The sequence below is a fragment of the Yamadazyma tenuis genome, chromosome 7, assembly GCF_029203305.1.
Source record: "Yamadazyma tenuis chromosome 7, complete sequence".
Lineage (NCBI taxonomy): Eukaryota > Fungi > Ascomycota > Pichiomycetes > Serinales > Debaryomycetaceae > Yamadazyma > Yamadazyma tenuis.
In genome coordinates this window covers 81,420-100,500 of record NC_089467.1, presented here as the reverse complement: position 1 = coordinate 100,500, position 19,081 = coordinate 81,420, and the positions used below count along the sequence as shown (strand labels likewise).

General features: G+C 40.9%; 10 protein-coding genes across 10 annotated transcripts; 3 read left to right on the top strand and 7 right to left on the bottom strand. All coding sequences in view use genetic code 12, as the record gives it.

Moving 5' to 3' along the window:
• Nucleotides 1-451: 451 nt before the first annotated feature.
• PSN45_004816 (uncharacterized protein) lies at nucleotides 452-1,066 on the bottom strand (the record flags this gene model as incomplete). The annotated part of the gene is made up of 1 exon (XM_006685247.2): nucleotides 452-1,066. The coding sequence occupies one exon, from the start codon at nucleotides 1,064-1,066 to the stop codon at nucleotides 452-454; it is 615 nt and encodes a 204-aa protein (XP_006685310.1).
• Nucleotides 1,067-1,121: 55 nt separating this feature from the next.
• Nucleotides 1,122-3,027, top strand: MOB1 (Mitotic exit network component; the record flags this gene model as incomplete). The annotated part of the gene is made up of 4 exons (XM_066158377.1): nucleotides 1,122-1,232; nucleotides 1,415-1,427; nucleotides 1,593-1,803; nucleotides 2,280-3,027. 4 exons carry the CDS (start codon nucleotides 1,122-1,124, stop codon nucleotides 3,025-3,027), a joined length of 1,083 nt encoding a protein of 360 aa, XP_066014474.1.
• A 53-nt stretch (nucleotides 3,028-3,080) lies between these two features.
• On the bottom strand, nucleotides 3,081-4,598 carry NGL2 (RNA exonuclease ngl2; the record flags this gene model as incomplete). Its single annotated transcript, XM_006685742.1, has 1 exon — nucleotides 3,081-4,598. The coding sequence occupies one exon, from the start codon at nucleotides 4,596-4,598 to the stop codon at nucleotides 3,081-3,083; it is 1,518 nt and encodes a 505-aa protein (XP_006685805.1).
• Nucleotides 4,599-4,680: 82 nt separating this feature from the next.
• On the top strand, nucleotides 4,681-5,691 carry SEC20 (Protein transport protein sec20; the record flags this gene model as incomplete). Its single annotated transcript, XM_006685244.2, has 1 exon — nucleotides 4,681-5,691. The coding sequence occupies one exon, from the start codon at nucleotides 4,681-4,683 to the stop codon at nucleotides 5,689-5,691; it is 1,011 nt and encodes a 336-aa protein (XP_006685307.1).
• An 18-nt stretch (nucleotides 5,692-5,709) lies between these two features.
• PSN45_004812 (dehydrogenase/oxidoreductase) lies at nucleotides 5,710-6,753 on the bottom strand (the record flags this gene model as incomplete). Its single annotated transcript, XM_006685741.1, has 1 exon — nucleotides 5,710-6,753. The coding sequence occupies one exon, from the start codon at nucleotides 6,751-6,753 to the stop codon at nucleotides 5,710-5,712; it is 1,044 nt and encodes a 347-aa protein (XP_006685804.1).
• A 536-nt stretch (nucleotides 6,754-7,289) lies between these two features.
• Nucleotides 7,290-9,302, top strand: NAB3 (nuclear polyadenylated RNA-binding protein 3; the record flags this gene model as incomplete). Its single annotated transcript, XM_066158376.1, has 1 exon — nucleotides 7,290-9,302. One exon carries the CDS (start codon nucleotides 7,290-7,292, stop codon nucleotides 9,300-9,302), a length of 2,013 nt encoding a protein of 670 aa, XP_066014473.1.
• A 30-nt stretch (nucleotides 9,303-9,332) lies between these two features.
• On the bottom strand, nucleotides 9,333-10,874 carry CDC37 (hsp90 co-chaperone Cdc37; the record flags this gene model as incomplete). Its single annotated transcript, XM_006685243.2, has 1 exon — nucleotides 9,333-10,874. One exon carries the CDS (start codon nucleotides 10,872-10,874, stop codon nucleotides 9,333-9,335), a length of 1,542 nt encoding a protein of 513 aa, XP_006685306.2.
• Nucleotides 10,875-11,185: 311 nt separating this feature from the next.
• Nucleotides 11,186-11,545, bottom strand: PSN45_004809 (uncharacterized protein; the record flags this gene model as incomplete). Its single annotated transcript, XM_006685241.2, has 1 exon — nucleotides 11,186-11,545. The coding sequence occupies one exon, from the start codon at nucleotides 11,543-11,545 to the stop codon at nucleotides 11,186-11,188; it is 360 nt and encodes a 119-aa protein (XP_006685304.1).
• A 310-nt stretch (nucleotides 11,546-11,855) lies between these two features.
• Nucleotides 11,856-13,922, bottom strand: PSN45_004808 (uncharacterized protein; the record flags this gene model as incomplete). The annotated part of the gene is made up of 1 exon (XM_006685239.2): nucleotides 11,856-13,922. One exon carries the CDS (start codon nucleotides 13,920-13,922, stop codon nucleotides 11,856-11,858), a length of 2,067 nt encoding a protein of 688 aa, XP_006685302.2.
• Nucleotides 13,923-14,053: 131 nt separating this feature from the next.
• taf2 (Transcription initiation factor TFIID subunit 2) lies at nucleotides 14,054-18,775 on the bottom strand (the record flags this gene model as incomplete). The annotated part of the gene is made up of 1 exon (XM_006685238.2): nucleotides 14,054-18,775. One exon carries the CDS (start codon nucleotides 18,773-18,775, stop codon nucleotides 14,054-14,056), a length of 4,722 nt encoding a protein of 1,573 aa, XP_006685301.2.
• Between the last annotated feature and the right edge of the window lie 306 nt (nucleotides 18,776-19,081).

Here is a 19,081-nt window from a genome sequence, read left to right as displayed (position 1 = left end):
ACATCTGTTAGTTTTACAAAGGCTACAGGTATATTCGGTGACTTTTTCCTAATTTTTGGGGAGTGTTTTGCTGTGATACCGCTCATGCGGCCTATTCCGAGAACTGGAGAACTTTACGCAAACAAGAGACTTGATAATATATGGCATACACGTAGTATCTCTTGTTGGTTTAAATAGTCATACACGGTATTGTGGCTTACAAGTCTAAGTCTTTCCTTTCCTGAATCCTGAATTCTAACATACCATTTAGCATATTTTAAGCAGTAGATATTGTAAATACTGCAAATTGTGAAAACTATCAAAACGAAACAAATATCCAAGAGGAATAAAACACCACAAACAGATGAGATATGATGATACTTCTCACCTCTCTAATTTTCTTCAAATTACACTACACTTGTGGTTGCAAAAAGCACATTTGTATAATTGAACCATTTATTCTAGGCCAATTCTATAAACATAACTTATACATTTCGTTCAAAAGCATCAAGTTCTTCTGATAATCGGCGAATCCTATATACGACGGATTAGATGTCAGTTTTGCCATTTGCCTTTTGGTAGCATTCTCAGGAAAGTCTTCGATCTCCTTTCGTACTTCGGGAAACCAACTAAAATCAGACCTGTATTTCAACTCATTTGGGGTCACATACTGCATCCGACAAATAGTGAGTATAATTTGCTTCTCTATTCGATGGTTTTGGCGCGTATCTTTGTAGAAATATGCCTTCTTATCTATCATGTTCTCTGGCAATATAACAGTTGAATTATGCACAAATGTCAATGTGTTAAAGATTCTAGTAAAAATCTCAGAAATTGGTTCTTCAGGTTTTCCAAGGATGACAGAACGTCTGGTATTGTAGTTTTCTTTGGCAAACTTCCATCGTATCAATTCTTTGTATCGACTAACGTTGCGTCTATCATGGTCAATGAGGTTTCTCAAACGGTAAAACCTTTTGTAAAGACAGGCAAGCCGCTTCTTATCATCACTTAGGGACCACAAGTACGCCATACTGACCGGGCTGTTGATTGGCGACTTCAATATTAGTGGGATTTGCCTAGCAATCATTGTAGCCTCATCTCAGTAGATCCAAGTTTTGGAAATGAGTCGCGGCTTTCTACTCATGAGCACTCTAGCAATACGAGTGCAAAACGACTTTGCCTCAGTGAAGTATGGATTAGAGTTGGAACACACCTCAGGTAGCGGAGTTGTGTTTCCTAGTGATAGTTTTGGAGTAAGTTTTCCTGTTTTTTCTGGATGTTAAACGCATTCACTAACATTTCTCTGATTGATATAAGTATCTCAGTCAACAGAACTACCTTGAATAGTATAGATTCTGAACTTGTCGACAAACTTTGCAGTGCTATTTGTGAAAGCAGCTTCTGGTCTAGTATGAATTATAATGTCTACGTCCAGCTCGAAGAGAATTGTACGATTCGGGTATTGTTGAATTGTAGACAGACTAGACTGATAATTGAAGAGCTAGGAAAACGAAACTTCAGCTTATTGAAAACTTTGAACCTTGAAATACAATACACCACAGAAGGAGGTATGCTTTCTGTGGCATGTCTTGTAGGTTCAATAAACTACTTAGTGGCTTCGACGTTTGTTCACTTGGAGTATACAATGCCCTTTACATTTTCAGTCTACTCCAGAAAAGTATTGGACTTAAACTACGAGTACATAAAGAAAAACCTACTCCTTGTTATATTGGATAGATCAGAAGTGCCTAGATTGTTAGTGGCCCATCTCCATAGTCTCCAAAAGCTATGTCTTCACAAGTATATTACTGCCCATATGCTCAAGTATTTCTCAAAATCCAAGTATTTGCAGCCAAAAAAACCCCACAGGAACTCTGTTGTTGGCACTCAACAAAGTGCACCCTACTATTCAGGAATAATGTCTAAAATCCATGCTATCAACCTAATTGACCCCAACAGCATTGAATTATCCATGGAATAAAGCTGCAGAAATTGCGTGTACCAAAAAAAAAACTTTGCCTGTTCGCAATCAGTTTTCCTTTTTTGTTCTGAATGTAAATAGATTCCAGTGCACAATCAAGAACTCTTATAAACTTGATGAATTGTTAAATAGCAAAGAAAAGGGTCTTCAGCAAAATTCTTCTTCAAATATCCAGAGTGTAAGGTTATACAATGTCGTTCCTTCAGAATTTCAATACTCCGAGCTTAAGAACTACCAGAGGGTTTAGACTCAAGCAGTCATCACCAATCTCAAGTCCTCAGCCTATTTCAAGTTCTACTTTCCCAACATCTCCCAATAGATATCCTGCGGACCAGGTTCCTTCTACCCCAACTGGTAGTAAACTTCAAGGCAATAACATATCTCCAGTGTCATCCCAGTATCAAACTCAGCAACCTCAACCATACCAAACCATCAATTTACAAAACGATGGAAGGAATGTGAGCTCTCATAAAGATATTAGAAGCTTTGCAGAACAAACCCTAGGTTCTCAAAATGCATTGTACCAGGCAGTGAAGTTGCCTCAAGACGAAGATATCAACGAATGGTTGGCTGTTCATGTAGTGGACTTTTACAATCAAATCAATATGTTGTATGGAACCATCACAGAATTTTGTTCACCCAAAACTTGTCCCAGAATGATTGCTACAGAAGAGTACGAGTATTTATGGCAGGAAACAAATCCAACAATGAACGGGCTGTCCTCCCCTAAGAGACCGGTGTCATTACCTGCTTGTGAATACATTGAGAATTTGATGAACTGGATCCAAGGATTCTTCGATAATGATAACATCTTCCCTTCAAAGATGGGTGCTCCATTCCCACAGCAATTCCCTACTTTAGTGAAGACCATTTTCAAGAGGCTATTCAGAATTTATGCCCATATATACTGTCATCACTTCCATGAGATTACAGAGTTGGGATTACAGTCTCACTTAAACACCAGTCTAAAGCATTATGTTTTGTTCAGTAAAGAGTTCGACTTGATCCAAACAAAAGACTATGGTCCATTAGAGGATTTAGTTGACCATATGTTGATGAAAAATTGAATTGGGTTAAAAGTTATGTGGTTGTACAGTTATATATAATGAAAATTTGGAGATCAAAGTAATTCCACCTCTGCCATCAAGCAGAAATGGTCAGAAGGATATTGCCCAAGCCTTGGTTGTCCCGAAGGCTCTTCACCCATTTCTTCACCTCTTGGCAACCTTAAAAGCTTAGTTAGTCTTATGTTTTCTGTGTTGGCCAATTCATCTATCAGGTCAATCTTTTTGGAGTAGTCTTCAGATAGGTCCCAACTTGAAATGACAAATATATAGTCCAATAAACCTCTCCAAGAGTGTGCCCAATTCGAATACATCGGCTCATTCCTTTCATTATCAGCACCGGCATTCTTGGGGTCAACATGTTTGTACGCTACCGAGTAGAGGGAAATCGCTCTCACATCGAGATTATTATGCAAATTTTCCATTGCATTAACCAATTGTAGTTGTTCTTCAGTAGCCACAAAGGATTCGGGGACTGGGTCTCTTGGTTGGTCTTTACCAAATTTTTCGATGTTACCCCCTTCTTCCTCGTCTTCAGAATTCTTTTCAGCTTCGGACTCTTTGATTCCTCTGTTCTTTGAATATTGGAACGACAATGAGCAGCTGATGACTGTTTTAGCTCTGGAACTATAATGTACAGGCTTAGAAGTTACAGATAAATATGGGGTATCAAACGGCTGGGAGTTAAAGTCTCCGGCGAAAAACGTATACCATCCCAAGTCGTTTTCTTTCACCACATTCATTGTGTGGACAAATTCTTTGGTCTTTTTGAGAACAAGATAAGTTTGTCTGGTTCTTTCATACGTGCCAAATGGATGCCAAAACAAGTGAGTGGTACCAATTATAATTCCATTTCGACTTAATTTGTACTGGGATCGGATTTTTGGTGTGAACTCTAAACAGGCCAATAATCCGACATTTTGGGTGATAGTTCTCGGGAAAATTGTCCCAGATTCTTCCCGGTCATAATCAATGAAACTTTGATGTTTGAATACAAATATATCATTCTTGAAGAAAATGCAGACTCCGTGGTTTTTGGAACCACCTCGGTTGAATTTAGAGTTATACCCCAAATTCAGTAGCTCCTGCTTCCAAAAAGAGTTATACTGGATAAAATCCAATTCTTGTAGACATAATATGTCTGCATCATAATGTTTCATTTCAGAAAGCAACACCTGAGATCTGGTACTCCATTTCAAAGCGTTCCCACTAGTAGGGAATAGCTTTCTTCTAATCAATGCCTGGGCCAAGATATTGTAGGTCATAATTTTCACCTTAAAGTTCTCACCTACTTCAGAATTGGATCCTACAGAAACAAACTCTCTGGTTTTGTAACGGAGAGCTTCATTGGTTTCGAGCTGCTCAGGATTGTATCCTTGTGCAATAAGCTGTTGCTTTTTCTGTTCTTTTTTGATGTTCCGTAGTCTTCTTTGTTCTTCAATGTATTCTGGAGTCAATTTTGAGGGATCCATGGACTTCTTTTTGCCCTTCATTTTCTGTTTCTTGGAAACACCATCACTGGTTATAGCATCATAAGCGGGAATGCTAGGCTCGCCAGCTGGAGTAGATGCCATTATGACCAAGTTGATTCAGATGGAGATTTTTTCACAACCATTTCGCGGATCACAAACAAAACCTCTACCACGTAAACTGAACATGACAGTGCCAGCAGGGATTAAAAGCTATCTCGATGAGTTGGACTTTCTTCAGGAACGAGTATTCGACAAGATTGAATCCATAACCAATATCAATGAATCGAAGGAAGCCTCTGAGAATATCTCTATTGAGTTTACCCGATCTAAGATTTCCAAAGAAGTCACGAAGTTGATACTACAGTTTGAAGAATTGGTAACGGTGCTCAACGCCCAGATCCTCAATTATAGAGACATCAAAGAAGTACAAGTGTTGGGAGAGGTGTATAAAGATAAACTTGTCCATCTAAGAATCGACTTAAGAGAAGCACAAATGGAGTCATATCGGCAAGAAGAAGAGATTGTTCACAAACAGCGAGTGAAGAAGTTTGGCACAGTACCAGAAAGACCCAAGACCATGGAAGAAATGAAACATGAACTATTTGAAGGAAGGCTGCAAGAAGAGGAAAACAGATTAAGAGAAAAGAGTGCTGAAGATCAACTCGTAGAGCAAAATAAGAGTATTACTGCGACATTACAAAGCACCAGACAGCTTATGACCACCTCCATAGTACAGACTGAGTTGAATATCGACTCATTGGAACAACAGACGAAGGACTTGAGTGCTTTTGATATTTTGTTGAATGAGTTGACGTCTACTTTAAGAAAGTCAGGGAATATAGTCAAGTTCATTGAAAAGCAAGACAAACAAGACAAGTACAGAATCTACTTGAGCATAGGCTTTTTATTGGTATGTTGTGCCTGGGTAGTGTGGAGAAGAATCTTGAAGGTTCCAGTGAAGATTCTTTTATGGTCAATATTGAGGATATTCAGAGTATTCTTGTGGTTCCTACCTAAATCAACCGAGAAAGACATACTTGAGAGTGTCGATGTTAGTACTGGCATTTCAATAGCCACTGCCACTTTCACCGCATCAAGCATTGACACGCAGAGTATGGCATCAGAGGAAACGGTTGTTCAAACATGGGAACAAATTGTCGAGACCGCTACATCACTAATAAAAGACGAACTTTGATACTATAAATCTATAGTACTATGGATTCTGGATGGTTACAGAAGCACCGTTGTCCTTGGAACTCTTCAAAGCAGCATCCACGATCGCCAAGTGATGGAACGCTTTTCTTGGGGAAATTGCAATCACCGACTTATCGTTGGCAGTCACGGCATCTGCAAAGTTAACGAATTCTTTTTCATACGAGTCTCCTTCTTCAACAGCGATTGTTTGTGATTCACCAGAGTTGCCATCTTTGCCAATTCTGATCACCAAAGAAGGCTTTCCTTCCGCGGGTGCCAAAGTATAGACAAGCGACCCATTTTTACCGTAAATAGCAAACTCCAACTTCTTTTCAGATGCACCAAAGGCTGATCCATAGACAAATGTACCGATGGCTCCACTTTGCAACTTGATAGTAGAGAACAAGGTGTCTTGATCACCACTTTCTTCACGCAACTGCACCGTATTGGCCGAAATCGTTTCAACAGATCCCAACACTTCAGTCAACAAGGTCATTTGATGAACACCTCCATCACTCAAGAATCCTCCAACATGTTCAGGTTTCTGTCTCCAAGTGGTAGCCAAATACTTGTTGTTGGTATTCCAAGGACCAGTTGATTTGTAAGTGAAAGCCGTAACGTCGCCGATTTTGGGCAATTGGTCTTGGAGGGCTCCGACAGCATTGTAGAAGGCCCAGTTTTCCAAAATACCAATTGGCAAGTCAGTAGATTCAGCAATTTTGACGATTTCAGCAGCCTGTGTTAAATTGGCAGCCACAGGCTTTTCCAATGCCAATGGCTTATTGTGCTTAACTGCCAACTTGACGACGTCCAAGTTGAATTGTACTGGTAGCAAGGCATCCACAAAGTCTACTTCCTTGTCTTCGAAGGCTTTTTCCAAAGAGTCGTAGACCTTGGATTTATCGATGTTGGCCCTTTCAGCAAAGGTCTCAGCTTTGGCCTTGGTTCTGTTGTAACAGGCAATTGGCGTGAGGTAGGGGATCTTGTTAAAGGTAGGCAAGTGGGCATCATTAGCAAAAATACCTGTACCGATGACAGCGATGTTTAAGTTTTTAGGAGACATAGTTGTTGGGTGTAATTGGAGTAGAAATCCGATTATTCATATAACAGTGCGTGCCGGAGCATTTTGCTCCTCAAAAGGTTGAACAAGGAAAAACTGCGGCTTTGGGTTGGAGCCACGGGAACTTCAGTGTCTGGTGTTACAGCGCTTTGGAATGAATGCCACTCCATAATTTTCAGAAGAGGGATAGTGATCACGAATCCAGAAGCTCTGACCCATCACTTGGTTTATATATGGCTTTGATATTCTGTAAATAACTCTCATTCAACTTAACTTAACACCAATTCATTTCTGCCATTCATGTCCTAAATTTGAATGTAATGGCATACAGACCAAATACAATTCTCAGCGTACTTTCTTCACCTTTTTGATCCCGACGTAACGACTATACGGGATGTATAGTCTGTGTTTGGTTCAATTCACAAATCTTCCGTTGAATCTCTTTTCCGCACACCCACATTTGACTTCTGAGGCTAAATGTGCCAACTAATGCGACTAGGAAATTTAAATTGTCATACATTCTTATAGGACTTTTAGACATGACAAGTGAACCCGAGGACACGGGCTCTCCTAGACCCGAACTAAAACCTCAAACGGAAGACTCAAGTGACAATGGACCCAAACCGCAAGCAGCCATATTGTCAGAACACAAGCAGACAGAAATGAAACTAATGGATAATGACCTGGATGATGATTTTATTCCTGATGTGCGAATAAATCCTGGCCTTGCCCCTGATTCCCTGGATGAAGTAAGTGATGCAGACAGTGAGTATGATCCAGAGAAGTCCATTGTATCCGTACCGAAACAAAGCCCAAAAGATGCCAATAACGATGAGGATGACGATGATAGTGCTTACGAGCCTCATGTGGATGTTACCTGTCTACCCTCAAAGCCTCCAGGGCTGCCTTCAAATGACAATGATTTTCTTAAGAAGAGTCCCGAGGAACAACAAGTGATTTTGCACAACGCATACGCCATAATAGTCGAAAGTGAGAAGCAAAAAAACCCTGGGTTCGAGGGTCTTTCTCTATATCAACAAGCACAAATCATCATGCCACAGCTTGAGAATCTTGGAATAAGTTTGACGACTGGAACCCGGTTTTCTGATGCTCCGGACACAAATTTCAATCAAGTGTTCTCCTTCAACAAGCCGTTAAAGGATGTCAAAGGCCCCGTTCCTCCTATTCCAGTGAATGAATTGTGTCGCCGACCCAACATCACGGGGCCAATGTCTCCAGAGGAAGATGAGGCGTTCACAAATTTCATCCACCGAGAGAAGCACCGGATTGGTGACGACTTCACGATAGAGTTCCCAGATGGACTGAGGCTCTTCATTGGAAATTTATCAACCAACACACTCAGCAAGCAAGACATGTTCAGGATATTTGAAAAGTATGGAGAAATCGACCTGATAATCATAAAGAAGGGATATGGGTTTGTCCAGTTCAAGACGGCTGAAGCTGGCTCTGAGTGTATCAAAGGAGAATCAAACGTTCCTTTGCATAACAAAGTATTGAGACTAAGTGTTTCCAAACCTCCCAAAGCTAGAAGTGGAAGTGAAAACAAAGCTGAAAGGAGCCCCCAAGCAAAAAAGCGAAAAATGGTTCCAGACTGCCAGATCTTTACCACCGGAAAATCTCCCAAGTTTCTTGTTAGAAAAGTCACCAAGGGCATTCAAAATGCTGGAATGTCCCAACTCGTAGAGAATGTCACCCACAGAGATATATCTGAGGTTATAAGTGAAGCTGCTTACTCCGGAATCATGTCAACTTGTGTGGTAAAGGAAAACAAAGTAGATGTTCAGGTCTTTGAAACCACTCCCGATGCAGGCATCAAGTTTGATGAATATGCTGACATTGACCCAGATGTTGGCGTGGAAGTCATCCTAGAAGCTAGGAACAAGAGATATGCAAATATGGGGACCATGAATAGTATGGAGTTGAACAAACAGACTCATTCAGATGGAAACAGCCGAGCTCGAAGAAATGAAAGACGGATCGGGCAGAAGAAGGCCCAGAAGGGCCAGAACCAACACGGAGGTCAGCATTACAGCCAGTACAATGTACACAATCTGTATAGCAATCCGAGTGGTCATTTTGGAAACCATCATAATAACCAATATGAATATGGTGCTCAATATGGAAACCAGTTTCCTCCCCAAACGGCGAACATTCCTTATGGCAACCAAGGGTATCAACAACCAATTCAGCTTAACAAGGAACAGCTCTTCCAAACTATTCAAAACATGGATCCAGCGTCCATGCAAAACATGATCACGATTTTGCAGCAAAAGCAGCAGCAGCAACAACAACAACAACAACAACAGCAACAACAACAACAGCAGCAGCATCAGCAACAGCAACAACAGGCACAATACCGCCCACCCCCACCAGTGCAGCTGGTTGAAAATGACAACGAGTACACACCTTCTGTAAACAGTGGAACCAGTGACCAACTGCAGGTAAACTCTCTTTTGTCACAGCTTCAGTCCCGAGACTCTACTGGTAGCTCTACATTAATGGAAACATTAGCCAAGTTGAATCAAAGATAAACCGGTTTATCAACTACTATATACTAATGGTCAATCTACAATATCTTCAGTGTTAGGGGTTTCAGTATGAACCACACTTGAATCAGCATCAGCATTGTCATCCGCCTCTTCTTCCACCTCCTGGATTTGTTGTTCGTTATACTGCTTCTGAAGTTCTTCAAACTCATGCTCATCTTCTATATATCCAGATACTCCAATGACTCCACACTGGTTAATGATTTCCAAGATTTGCTCGGCATCTTCTATCTTATATTTGGCAAACACCTTGTTGACTTCGTCCAAAGATTTGGTTTTGACGGCCTCTTGCATTTCAAGAGGTAATTCGGTTGTGAAAAGTTGATACTCGGGTGTGCCTTCAGGAGGGATATCCACAGAGAGTTCTGTACCTTCATCCAAAGCTCTCAATTGAATCAAAGCCTCTCCTTCTTCTCCATCATCATCCAGGGCTTGGGACTGTTCTTGCTTGATAAGCTCACATCTGTTTTGGATGTGATTGAAGGTGTTTTCGTAGTCCTGTAAAAATCCGGTTCTGACTGGCACAGATGGATCATTGATTTTACCTATGAATAGCTTGATGGCTTTTACAGTAGCATCTTTATTGTAATTGGGACCTCCTCCGCACAACTGGGCGATGTACTGTAAAAGAAGAGACTGGTGAATCACTTGCCTGGCGGCTTTCAGGTCACCAGCAAGCTGATGGTCAAAAGCAGTCATGATCAAAGCATCTTTCTGTTGCTCAGTGCAGATCCATGGATGTTTGACCAAGTACGCACCACTCTTTACGTAGTCTCCCAACGGAATCTTTGAAAACTCAGTTGTTTCGGGCATCACTTGCAACTCTTCCAAAACCTCCTTTTCAGTCTTTTCAGCCTTTTTGGGAGGTGTGTTTGTCACGCCTGGAGAGTTGATAGTCTCCACAGAAGTTACGGTTTTTGTTTCTGGTGTTCTCTCTTCTTCATCTTTATTCAAGAAAGACCGATCAAAGCCAGTGTGGTAGTCGTCACTGCTGATTAACAAGGACTTTTGGTATAACAAATCGTCCAACTTAATGCTCTGTTTGGACAACAAATCATCGATTCTGGCTCTGTGTTCTTTTGCGTAGTTAACCAACTTTAAAGCATCTTTGGCATCCGCATGATCTTCCTTGATTTGAACAAACAAGTCTTCCACCATCTCATTGTATGGTGGAGTGGTTTCAAACTCAGCCGGATCAAATGTTAAATCCTTCAACCCTTTACGTAAAGTATCTCCCTTGGTCTTTAGTAAAGCATCGTAGTCAAACTTTTCATGCTTGTCAAACTTTTCATCTAGAAATTTGGTGACTGCAGCATCATCACTGATTTGCGATGGCGTCAAGGCTTCCAAGAGAGAGTCAACCCTCTCGTTAAGTTTGGCATACATGGTTAATTGTACTAATATCGATTTGAGCTCCTGATTTCTTTGCTGACGCTTTTCATGAATATCTCTTTGCTTCCACTTAATGAAGGACTTCTTGTCGACATTGGGGTGAACTTCAACGTCTGAGTCATCCGATAACTCAAGCTTGTCCCATTTGGAATAATCAATTGCCATATTGTAATTTGAAGAATGAGAAGATATTCGTAGTGCCACATAGAACCTTTTCGTTGATGCGAAATTGACGTGGAAACACAAATCGAGGGAAGGATAGACCAGACTAAGGGAATAGATGCTACATTTGTCCAGCACACAATTGAGACCATTCACGTAGCATATCATATCATACACATATACAGAGTATCACATAGATGTATACCGTAGGATAAACACAGTATGTACATTAGTATGTTTTTGAGTTCAGTCAGTTCCCCACACTCATTCTACTCATCATCACTTTCAGATGTTTATTTTCTATACAACAGCATTCACATAGCTGGTCTTAAACCAGTAAAGAAAGCCAAACCGTAACCAGTAGTCTCGAAAGTGATAGTGGCTCCGTTGGTGAAGTAAAACACGTCTCCTGGAGACACAGTCACCTTGTATCCGGTTTCATCAGTGATGGTATACTCACCTTCGACCTCCAAAAACACCTTCATTTCCTCATAGTCGTAGGTGTAAACCAAAGGCTCACCTGCTTCTTGCTTGTAAAAACCACAACTAATTTGCTTGTCTTTTTCGTTGGTAGAAGTGAAGATGTCTCCCAAGAACGAATTGTTGCCTGGAGAAGGAATTTGAGGAGGCTTAACGGCCTTTCCTTCGACAGCTGGTTTGTATTTCATAGGCATTTTTGTAGTGGGTTATTGAGGAGCTAATTGAGTATAATTTATTGAGCAGTAGCCAAATGGAGTCCTCTTTATAGTTTTTCTATGTTATCTGGATAATTTTGCAACCTCAAATCATTCCCTAATTAGGAAAATACATCCGAGAAGACTCCCTTACAATTTATTTTCTCGACACCCCTTTAATACTGGATACTCCAGCGGAGGCATTAACCTATTTGGTATCTGCAGGTACGATCGCCATCAATTGTGTTTACTTGATAAGATAGATTATTAAATAAATGATAAATCCGTCATGTCACAAAATGCTCCTACTTCAGTCACTCAGGATCTGCAAACATGCTTCTAAACTCTCGTCCATCCCCCCTTTATTCATAATCACAATGTCCTTTAAGATGGCCGAATCAAGATTGGGGAATATCTCTTTGAGCTGATTATACGTCTCTTTGATGGTCTTGGTAGTATTATTGGATGCTTGTTCTTGTACAGTAGATAAGACCGGTTCAGGTTGTGGGGAAGGCGATAAAAAGTTAGACAACGATTTGGTGAACATCTCAGCACTTGTCATCAACACCGAGGAAGGTGACAAAATGTTTTCCGATGCTTGTGTTTGTTCAGCTCGTGGATCTCGTGTAATAGGTATATTCTTTGTGACTTCTTGTTCTTTTCTCAAAGTCTCATTAGCTTCCCATGCTTCAATATGGGCATCGTACTCTTTTTTTTCGATCGAAAGATTTTCGTGATCGAGATTTTCAATGAAACTAATGGCACCTTGCAAAGAGGACAAATAGTAACTGGTTTCTCCATGATGCAACCATTCCAGACCTCTGAAGTTTTCAATATAATGGAGATTGCTAATTAAATGCTTGATCTTGGCCTTGATGACAATGAGAATAAGTATAGGAACAAATGCATCAGCATTAGTCTCTTGTTTGTTGATTTTTAAAAACCCAAATATGATTTTGCAGCCATTCAAAATACAAATAATCTTATCTCTCGGGGCTCTATAATCATTTATTTTTGTGAACTCTTTTATGGCATACTCCATGAAATTGAGCTCTTCTTCACTATTATGGGCTTTTATACTAGTGAGTCTTTGCAAATCAACGTCAAGGTGGGAGCCATTTACCCAGCTGAACTTCTCTAATTGCTGGTTGAAATGGTCATCGTTTTCGAGGTCCTTGGCAACTAATCCCTGGACATATTTGGGGGTTTTCTCCAATTCAGGAGGAAAACATAACGAGTAGATGCGGTTCATGATTAATTTCTCCAACCCTTCTCGAGAGTTCTCCAAGTCGACTTCGTCCATTGATGCAAACGGTTCGAAGAGCATGAATTTCTCAGACATAAATGCCTTGAAATCTTTCACCACCTTAGCCTTCTGTTGCAATGAGAACCCACGAGCTTGCCTGGTAAAGGAAACCAAAAAAGACCGTATATACTTGACGATAGGTTCCGCACTCTTTCGTTTGAGCTGTTCAAGGAAAACATGGAAATCAAAAGGCCTATGTGACTTTTGGTACTGTTCAGAGGGATTCACAGCCACCTGACTAATTGATCGAGAACGAGGTCCCGGTCCTTGTTGGTCCTGAAGGTTCTGCTCGTGATTGATGATTTCTTCAGTGGTTAATTCGTACCTCTCTACTGGGGAGTTTTCATCCTCTTCTATTTGCTCGATGCTCGTATCAAACTCATTTGGCACAGAGCCTTCTTGGTTTTCTGGTTCTTCCTTTGATACACTTTGTGCTTCCGTTGGCTGTTCCTCTTTTTCCTTTGGTTCTTCACCTACACTTTGTTCTTCCTTCTCTTCAGTTGGCTTTAAACTCGAAGAAGCGGTTACTTCCACAATTTCTTTCAACTTACTAGGCGAGGGAGCCACATAACCCGTATGCTTCTCCTCTATTACCTCAATTGACTCGTTTTCAAGCTCGTGCTGTTTTTCAATAACAACGTCCGTGTTATCAGTACCTCTCAACTGTCTGTATCTTTCAAATTTGTCCTCTTCAAGTTCGTCTTCATCACCATCAGCTATACCTTTGGTCCTCTTGTCCACCACATCGAATTTGTCGAACAATTCAATCAAGTCTTTACGGTTGGAACTGGTCAGTTCCAAATTTCTGGGAGGTGTTTCATTTCCATAAGTGACTACCGTGGGAGCCGCGTCGCCCAAAACAGGACCAGCAACAAGCTTGGGAGAAAGCCTATCAGCAGGGCTTTTGAGTAATGGGCTGTGAACGAATTGAGGACTGGGTGCCTTTGGATTCTTCGAACTGCTAGTACTGGGGGCAGATGTGGAGGTCGCATTTGTGGTGGAGGTTGTGGGCGTTGACTTGGACACATTGAATGCTAGATGGTTATTGAATGACATATTGTGGTCGTCCATGGAGGCAAGAGTCGGATGATGGTGATGTACAATTTTATGTATCAATGAATGTAATCTGGAACAGAGAAGGTAGTTTTTTGACCTTAGCGCGAGTGCGAGTAATCTTTATTAATATTATACAAATCTTAGTACTACTTTGGTTTGCGACTGAGTTTGAGCTTGATTTTGGGTCTTAGTACCGGAGCCTCTTCTACGGCCCGCGCTTCTAGCGGAGGGCTTTGGGGTATATCGGCGAGTGTTGCTGGCTCTTCTGTTTTAGTCAGCCCCAGCGGCGGTGAAGTCTTCGTGTTTGGCTTCTTATGGGAAATAGCTTCCTCTGGTTCTACTAAAGGCCGCTTCTTGTCGTTCTCAACAGCCTCAACTTGTTTATCTTCAGGAGTTTCAGGTTCATCAACCACTACTGGTTCCGGTTCTTTAGGTTCAGAGGAATCTTGTACCATGGCCTCAGTTGAGTTTCCTGCTTCTGATGTTTGACCATGTTCTGACTGGGCTCCATTTTGTTCTTCTTCTTTCAGCACCTCTTGAGGTTGGGTATTATTTTTTGATACCCCTTCAACAGAAACAGGTTGGGAGTCTATTGAAGACTCCCCATTTACACCGTTTTGAAGAGTCTTTTCTTCAACAGAATCCTCAAACGGTTTCCTCGAAACCTCCAACTTCTTATTCTTTAAAGATATCTTGATATATCTCAATGGTGGAGTATTATGAATAGGAATTGTAACCAAAGTTCCGCTTACCTTCACATTGTTTCTTACCAAACCTGAAAGTGAAACGCTTTGAAGCTTGGCCCTGCTAATCTTAAACCTGACAGCATAGTCTTCAAGTCTAGTAACCAACGAAGTTCTGACTTGAGGGATAAGTGCATCCATTCTAGCTCTGGATGACCGGCCTGGTCTCTCTGCAGCAGGCTCGTGTGTGATCACAATTGGAGCCGTTGGTACGGATTCTGGCGCCGGTGCTGCCCCTCCAAGCTTAAGCTTCAACTTAGGTGGCTTGAATTCTACTTTCATAGATTTTCCTTTACCAAGGACAATCTTTGTGGCAAGCAGAATCTTGAACCTTCCTTCTCGGTGAATCAGGATTTTGCCTTCACCCAAATACTTGGCAACGAGCTTTCTGTTCAACTCATTCAAAGGAACTGGTGGTATAGAAACATCAACAATGAAAGAATCAATTTCCTTGTAAAGTACTTGGCAAACAGAGAACAAACTCCTTTTGTTATAGATACTCAACAATGAAGAGTGTAAAAGTTCCCATAGGACATGCCTTAAACCTTTTCCAATACTATAGTCACGTCTTAACAATTGGATAGTTCCTTTGAGAGTTGCTCTTGCAAGTTGATCTCGTCTTGAATTAGCATTTCCACTGTTACCAGCTTCCACTACTACCAAACCTGAATCATTCTGAGCTCCCTTCGGGTTACCTCCGTAATACTTTTCTAAAGTCTGGAACTCAGGATCATCCAAAGTCGAAGCAGCTCCTTCCACGGCTGCAACTGATACAGACTCAACTAATAAAGATACCAATTTGGATCTGAAAGCCAAATCATTGCATTCGAGTAAACAAGACTTCAAGAAGTACTTCATTATTTGAGCGTTTTTCAAACCACCAAGGACCAACAATCCTTTGAATGCAACTATCCTTATATCCCCTTCGTACTTGGAGGAAGTATATTTCAAAAGCTCTTCCAACGGAAATACTAAAAGTCCGTACCTAGCAAGTCTTATTTTTTGATCCAAGCAGGTTATTGCTAGAGTATGATGGTGAGATGGTACTAACTCATCCAACTTCTGTTGTCGGTTGATTTCTTCGACTACCACTTCAATGAACTCTTTCTCTTTTGGATCTAAATTTGCGTCCTGCTCAGGTGGTAAGGTCAAATTGGAAAGAATGGTAGCATTTCTATTAATGATTGATCCGGCTAAAGATTCAATCAATGAGGAAACGTACAAGGAGTCCTCAAAGCTGTTGTTCGAATTCTCATTATAAACCACCAAATTCAATATGATATCCTTAAGAGCAAATGGAACGTTGCCATTATCATCTCTTATAGAACAAAAGATTCGTGGGAATTCTCTTTGAAGCATAAACTTGGGGATGTTCCCAAAGTCATTAGCTAAGGGAATAGTACTATTCGGGAAGCAGAACAACTGAGTATAAGCCTTGATCAAGCAATTCATTCCCATGAAGTTGTTTTCTTGTCTGGCAATTCTTGCTAGACCTTCAGCAGCAGCAATCCTCACTCCATAATAGTACCGGGGATCCATTAAAGTTCTGATAAGTGAGGTACAATAAGCAATAATAGGCTTTTCCAGATTTCCAAAGAATCTAATGGCCTCGTATTGAGCTTCAACATCACGGTCGTATTGAAGTTGAGAGCTGTACATATAATCCGGCTGTCTCACATTTACTTTGGCTATCCATTCAAAATCGGTATCAATTCTGATCCATTCAAATGCATTGTTGTACAACTCTTCGTCATCAATTGGAGGCCATTCTTGCAAGCCCCATGCAGCAAGTTCTTCAGGGGATTGTATTATATCACCAAATCTTGTGTATGTTCCCCCTTCAGCTGCATCCTCTTTGTGCTTTTTCATTCTCCTGAACTTCGAGTTATAATTAATATCCAACTTGACGGCACTGTCCTTCAATTCGACAATGTGTTCGTAGGGAACACCATCAGCCTCATGGACTCGAATAGTCATTGGTCCAAGGAATGCACTTTGAACCGTGGGAGCGGGTTCATTATCCAAGAAAGCAATCGAGGTATCAATGAAATTCTCCACCAAAGGAGCGGATCTCTTACGCTCTTGCACTTGAGCTTGTCTAACAACCACTTCAATCATACTTCTCTTTCTGTTGAATCTCTGAGAAACGTTAAAAACGGGAGTTCCGCTTCCAAAAACCCACTGTTTAAAGAAAGTCTCAAGTCTGTTTCTGTTAACCTTTTCACAAAGGTACTGAAAGTGTTGAGTTGAAAGGGTATTGTTCACCAAATCTCCCGACATTGCCTGTAAGAACAATTTGGGTAAAACCCTGGACAAACCGAAAGATTTATCGGTCTTTGTCATTCTTCTATCTAAGATGGACAAAACCAAAGGACTCTTAAGCTTGATGAAGTCAAGATCTTGTTCCGAAATCGGATGTCTGAAATACCATAATGCCAAAGGCTTTTTGGCTACATCCTGCTGCACCGTTTGTGTCATATAAGTTTTGATTCTGAACTTCATTTCGTTAGTTCCCATTAAAACTCGCAAGAACTGGAAAGACATAAACCGGGCAATTCCAATAGTGCACCACATATCATTGAACTGCTGTGGAACTATATTAATACCAGACCATTGGTAGGCTATACTATCCACAATTGTCTCTGTTGTAGGATATATTGGTTCAATCATATTGGAAGGGTATAGGAGAGTATCGTCTATAATTGATAAACCCGCATAATTATTCACCGAAGAAGGAGACCCATGCACAAACAAGATCGAATGTGAGTTGAACGGAAAAGATCCAAATTCTTTCAGGAAGTAGTTCATTGCCTTTCGGACAAAAATGCACGTATTTTCAGCCATTTCATTTTTGCCTGGAAAACAGTAGATCTTGATAGGACAGCTGATTTCTTTCAGCGAGGTACCCAACTCATCATCGCCCTCTTCTTCTTCTTCTGGTAGCTCAACACTCTCGAAACATCCAATGGCCCACCCAACATGGTGCGCACAGACAGGATTGAAAACTGTCCACAGAACCGTCTTTTTGGATAAGTCAGTAGGATGAGGTACCTCTTTGGTTTCGACGTAATCACCTGTAGCAACATTTAAGTCTCTAGGCTCTTCATCTTCATCAAGGTCTTCATCATAATCCTCTTCACCGTTTTTGCCAAATGCGACATCATCTCCCTTGGCTCTTTGTTCTCGTCTTCGTCTTCGATTCTCTTGTTTTCTCGACTCTATGGCTTCCTTTGTACCTATTATTATGGGATGACCAATGTCTTTGAGACTTCTAGGGATATTCACTTCAACGGTCCAAGTATTTCTTTCCCACAAGTTGTCTATGCATGGAACCCATGAAGAAGTTGAGATGTTATACTCAGAATTTATCGTATAGGCATGCCAGTCTTCAGTGGGAGTTTTGTTAAGTTCTGTGACAAAGTTAACTCCGTTTTTGGGATTTACAACCTCGTATTCAATCTTTAATTGTATGGGTGTATAAGATTCGCTGTAGGTGTTTCTGGACTTCATGTGCAGTGGAGTAGCAGTGTTCGGCTGACTGGAGGGTGTGTGAGCCAGATGGATACCAGTCAAATGTAGCTTTAGATTGTCCGGGATTATGATGGTCAATTCTTCTGTGTTTCCATGAATGATTTCGTTTCTGGCGGAAGCTCCATCTTCATCTATATCCCCAAAGATGTAGTTTAACTTTTGTCTCAAAATGTGGTGTTGGTGGATGGTCAAGTTTTTATTGTATAAGTCATTTATGTTTACAGTTTGATTGGCGATTGCCTCATCAAATACCTTATTGTCATTGATGTACAATAAATCTCGATGGATGAAATTGGCCTGTCGATTGTTTACAAGGATTTCTTTAATGACCATTTCTCTGCAATCCAATTTGATTGTTTTCAAATGATTGGTGGTGGGAATCACCGTTATCTCTGTAAGTCCATCAATCTTATTTTTGGAGAGATCAACGTCGATGTTGACCCGTTGATGGCCTATCCTTAAGCTTTGACTCAGGAGATTGACATTTCTTGCTTTGGAACCTTTGTAGGTTCTTGGAGTAAATGGTTGGCCGCCAAAAGTGATGGGTGTCCCCACCAGCTGGGGAAACTCCAGGGGAATAGTTATAGGTGGCATGGGAAGTATCTGTTCACGTTTGTGGTGATGATGGCGCCCTTCCTACCTAACTTTTGATAATATTAGTGTATGTAGTGCAAATGTTTATAGGTGATTTTGAAAGTTCGCGCACTCTCACCGATGGTAGCACTGCGTAGTAGTTTAAATCTGTTGGATCTTATTTAACACTTTAGTGCTTTACATATTAGGTGGTTCGTAGAAAATCACACTTACCAATGGTGCTTGCAGATTTCTCAAATTAAATCTATTGAGAGATGGAGATCAGTGATGGCTTTTAATACTCCAATGACCGTTGGAGGAACTGGA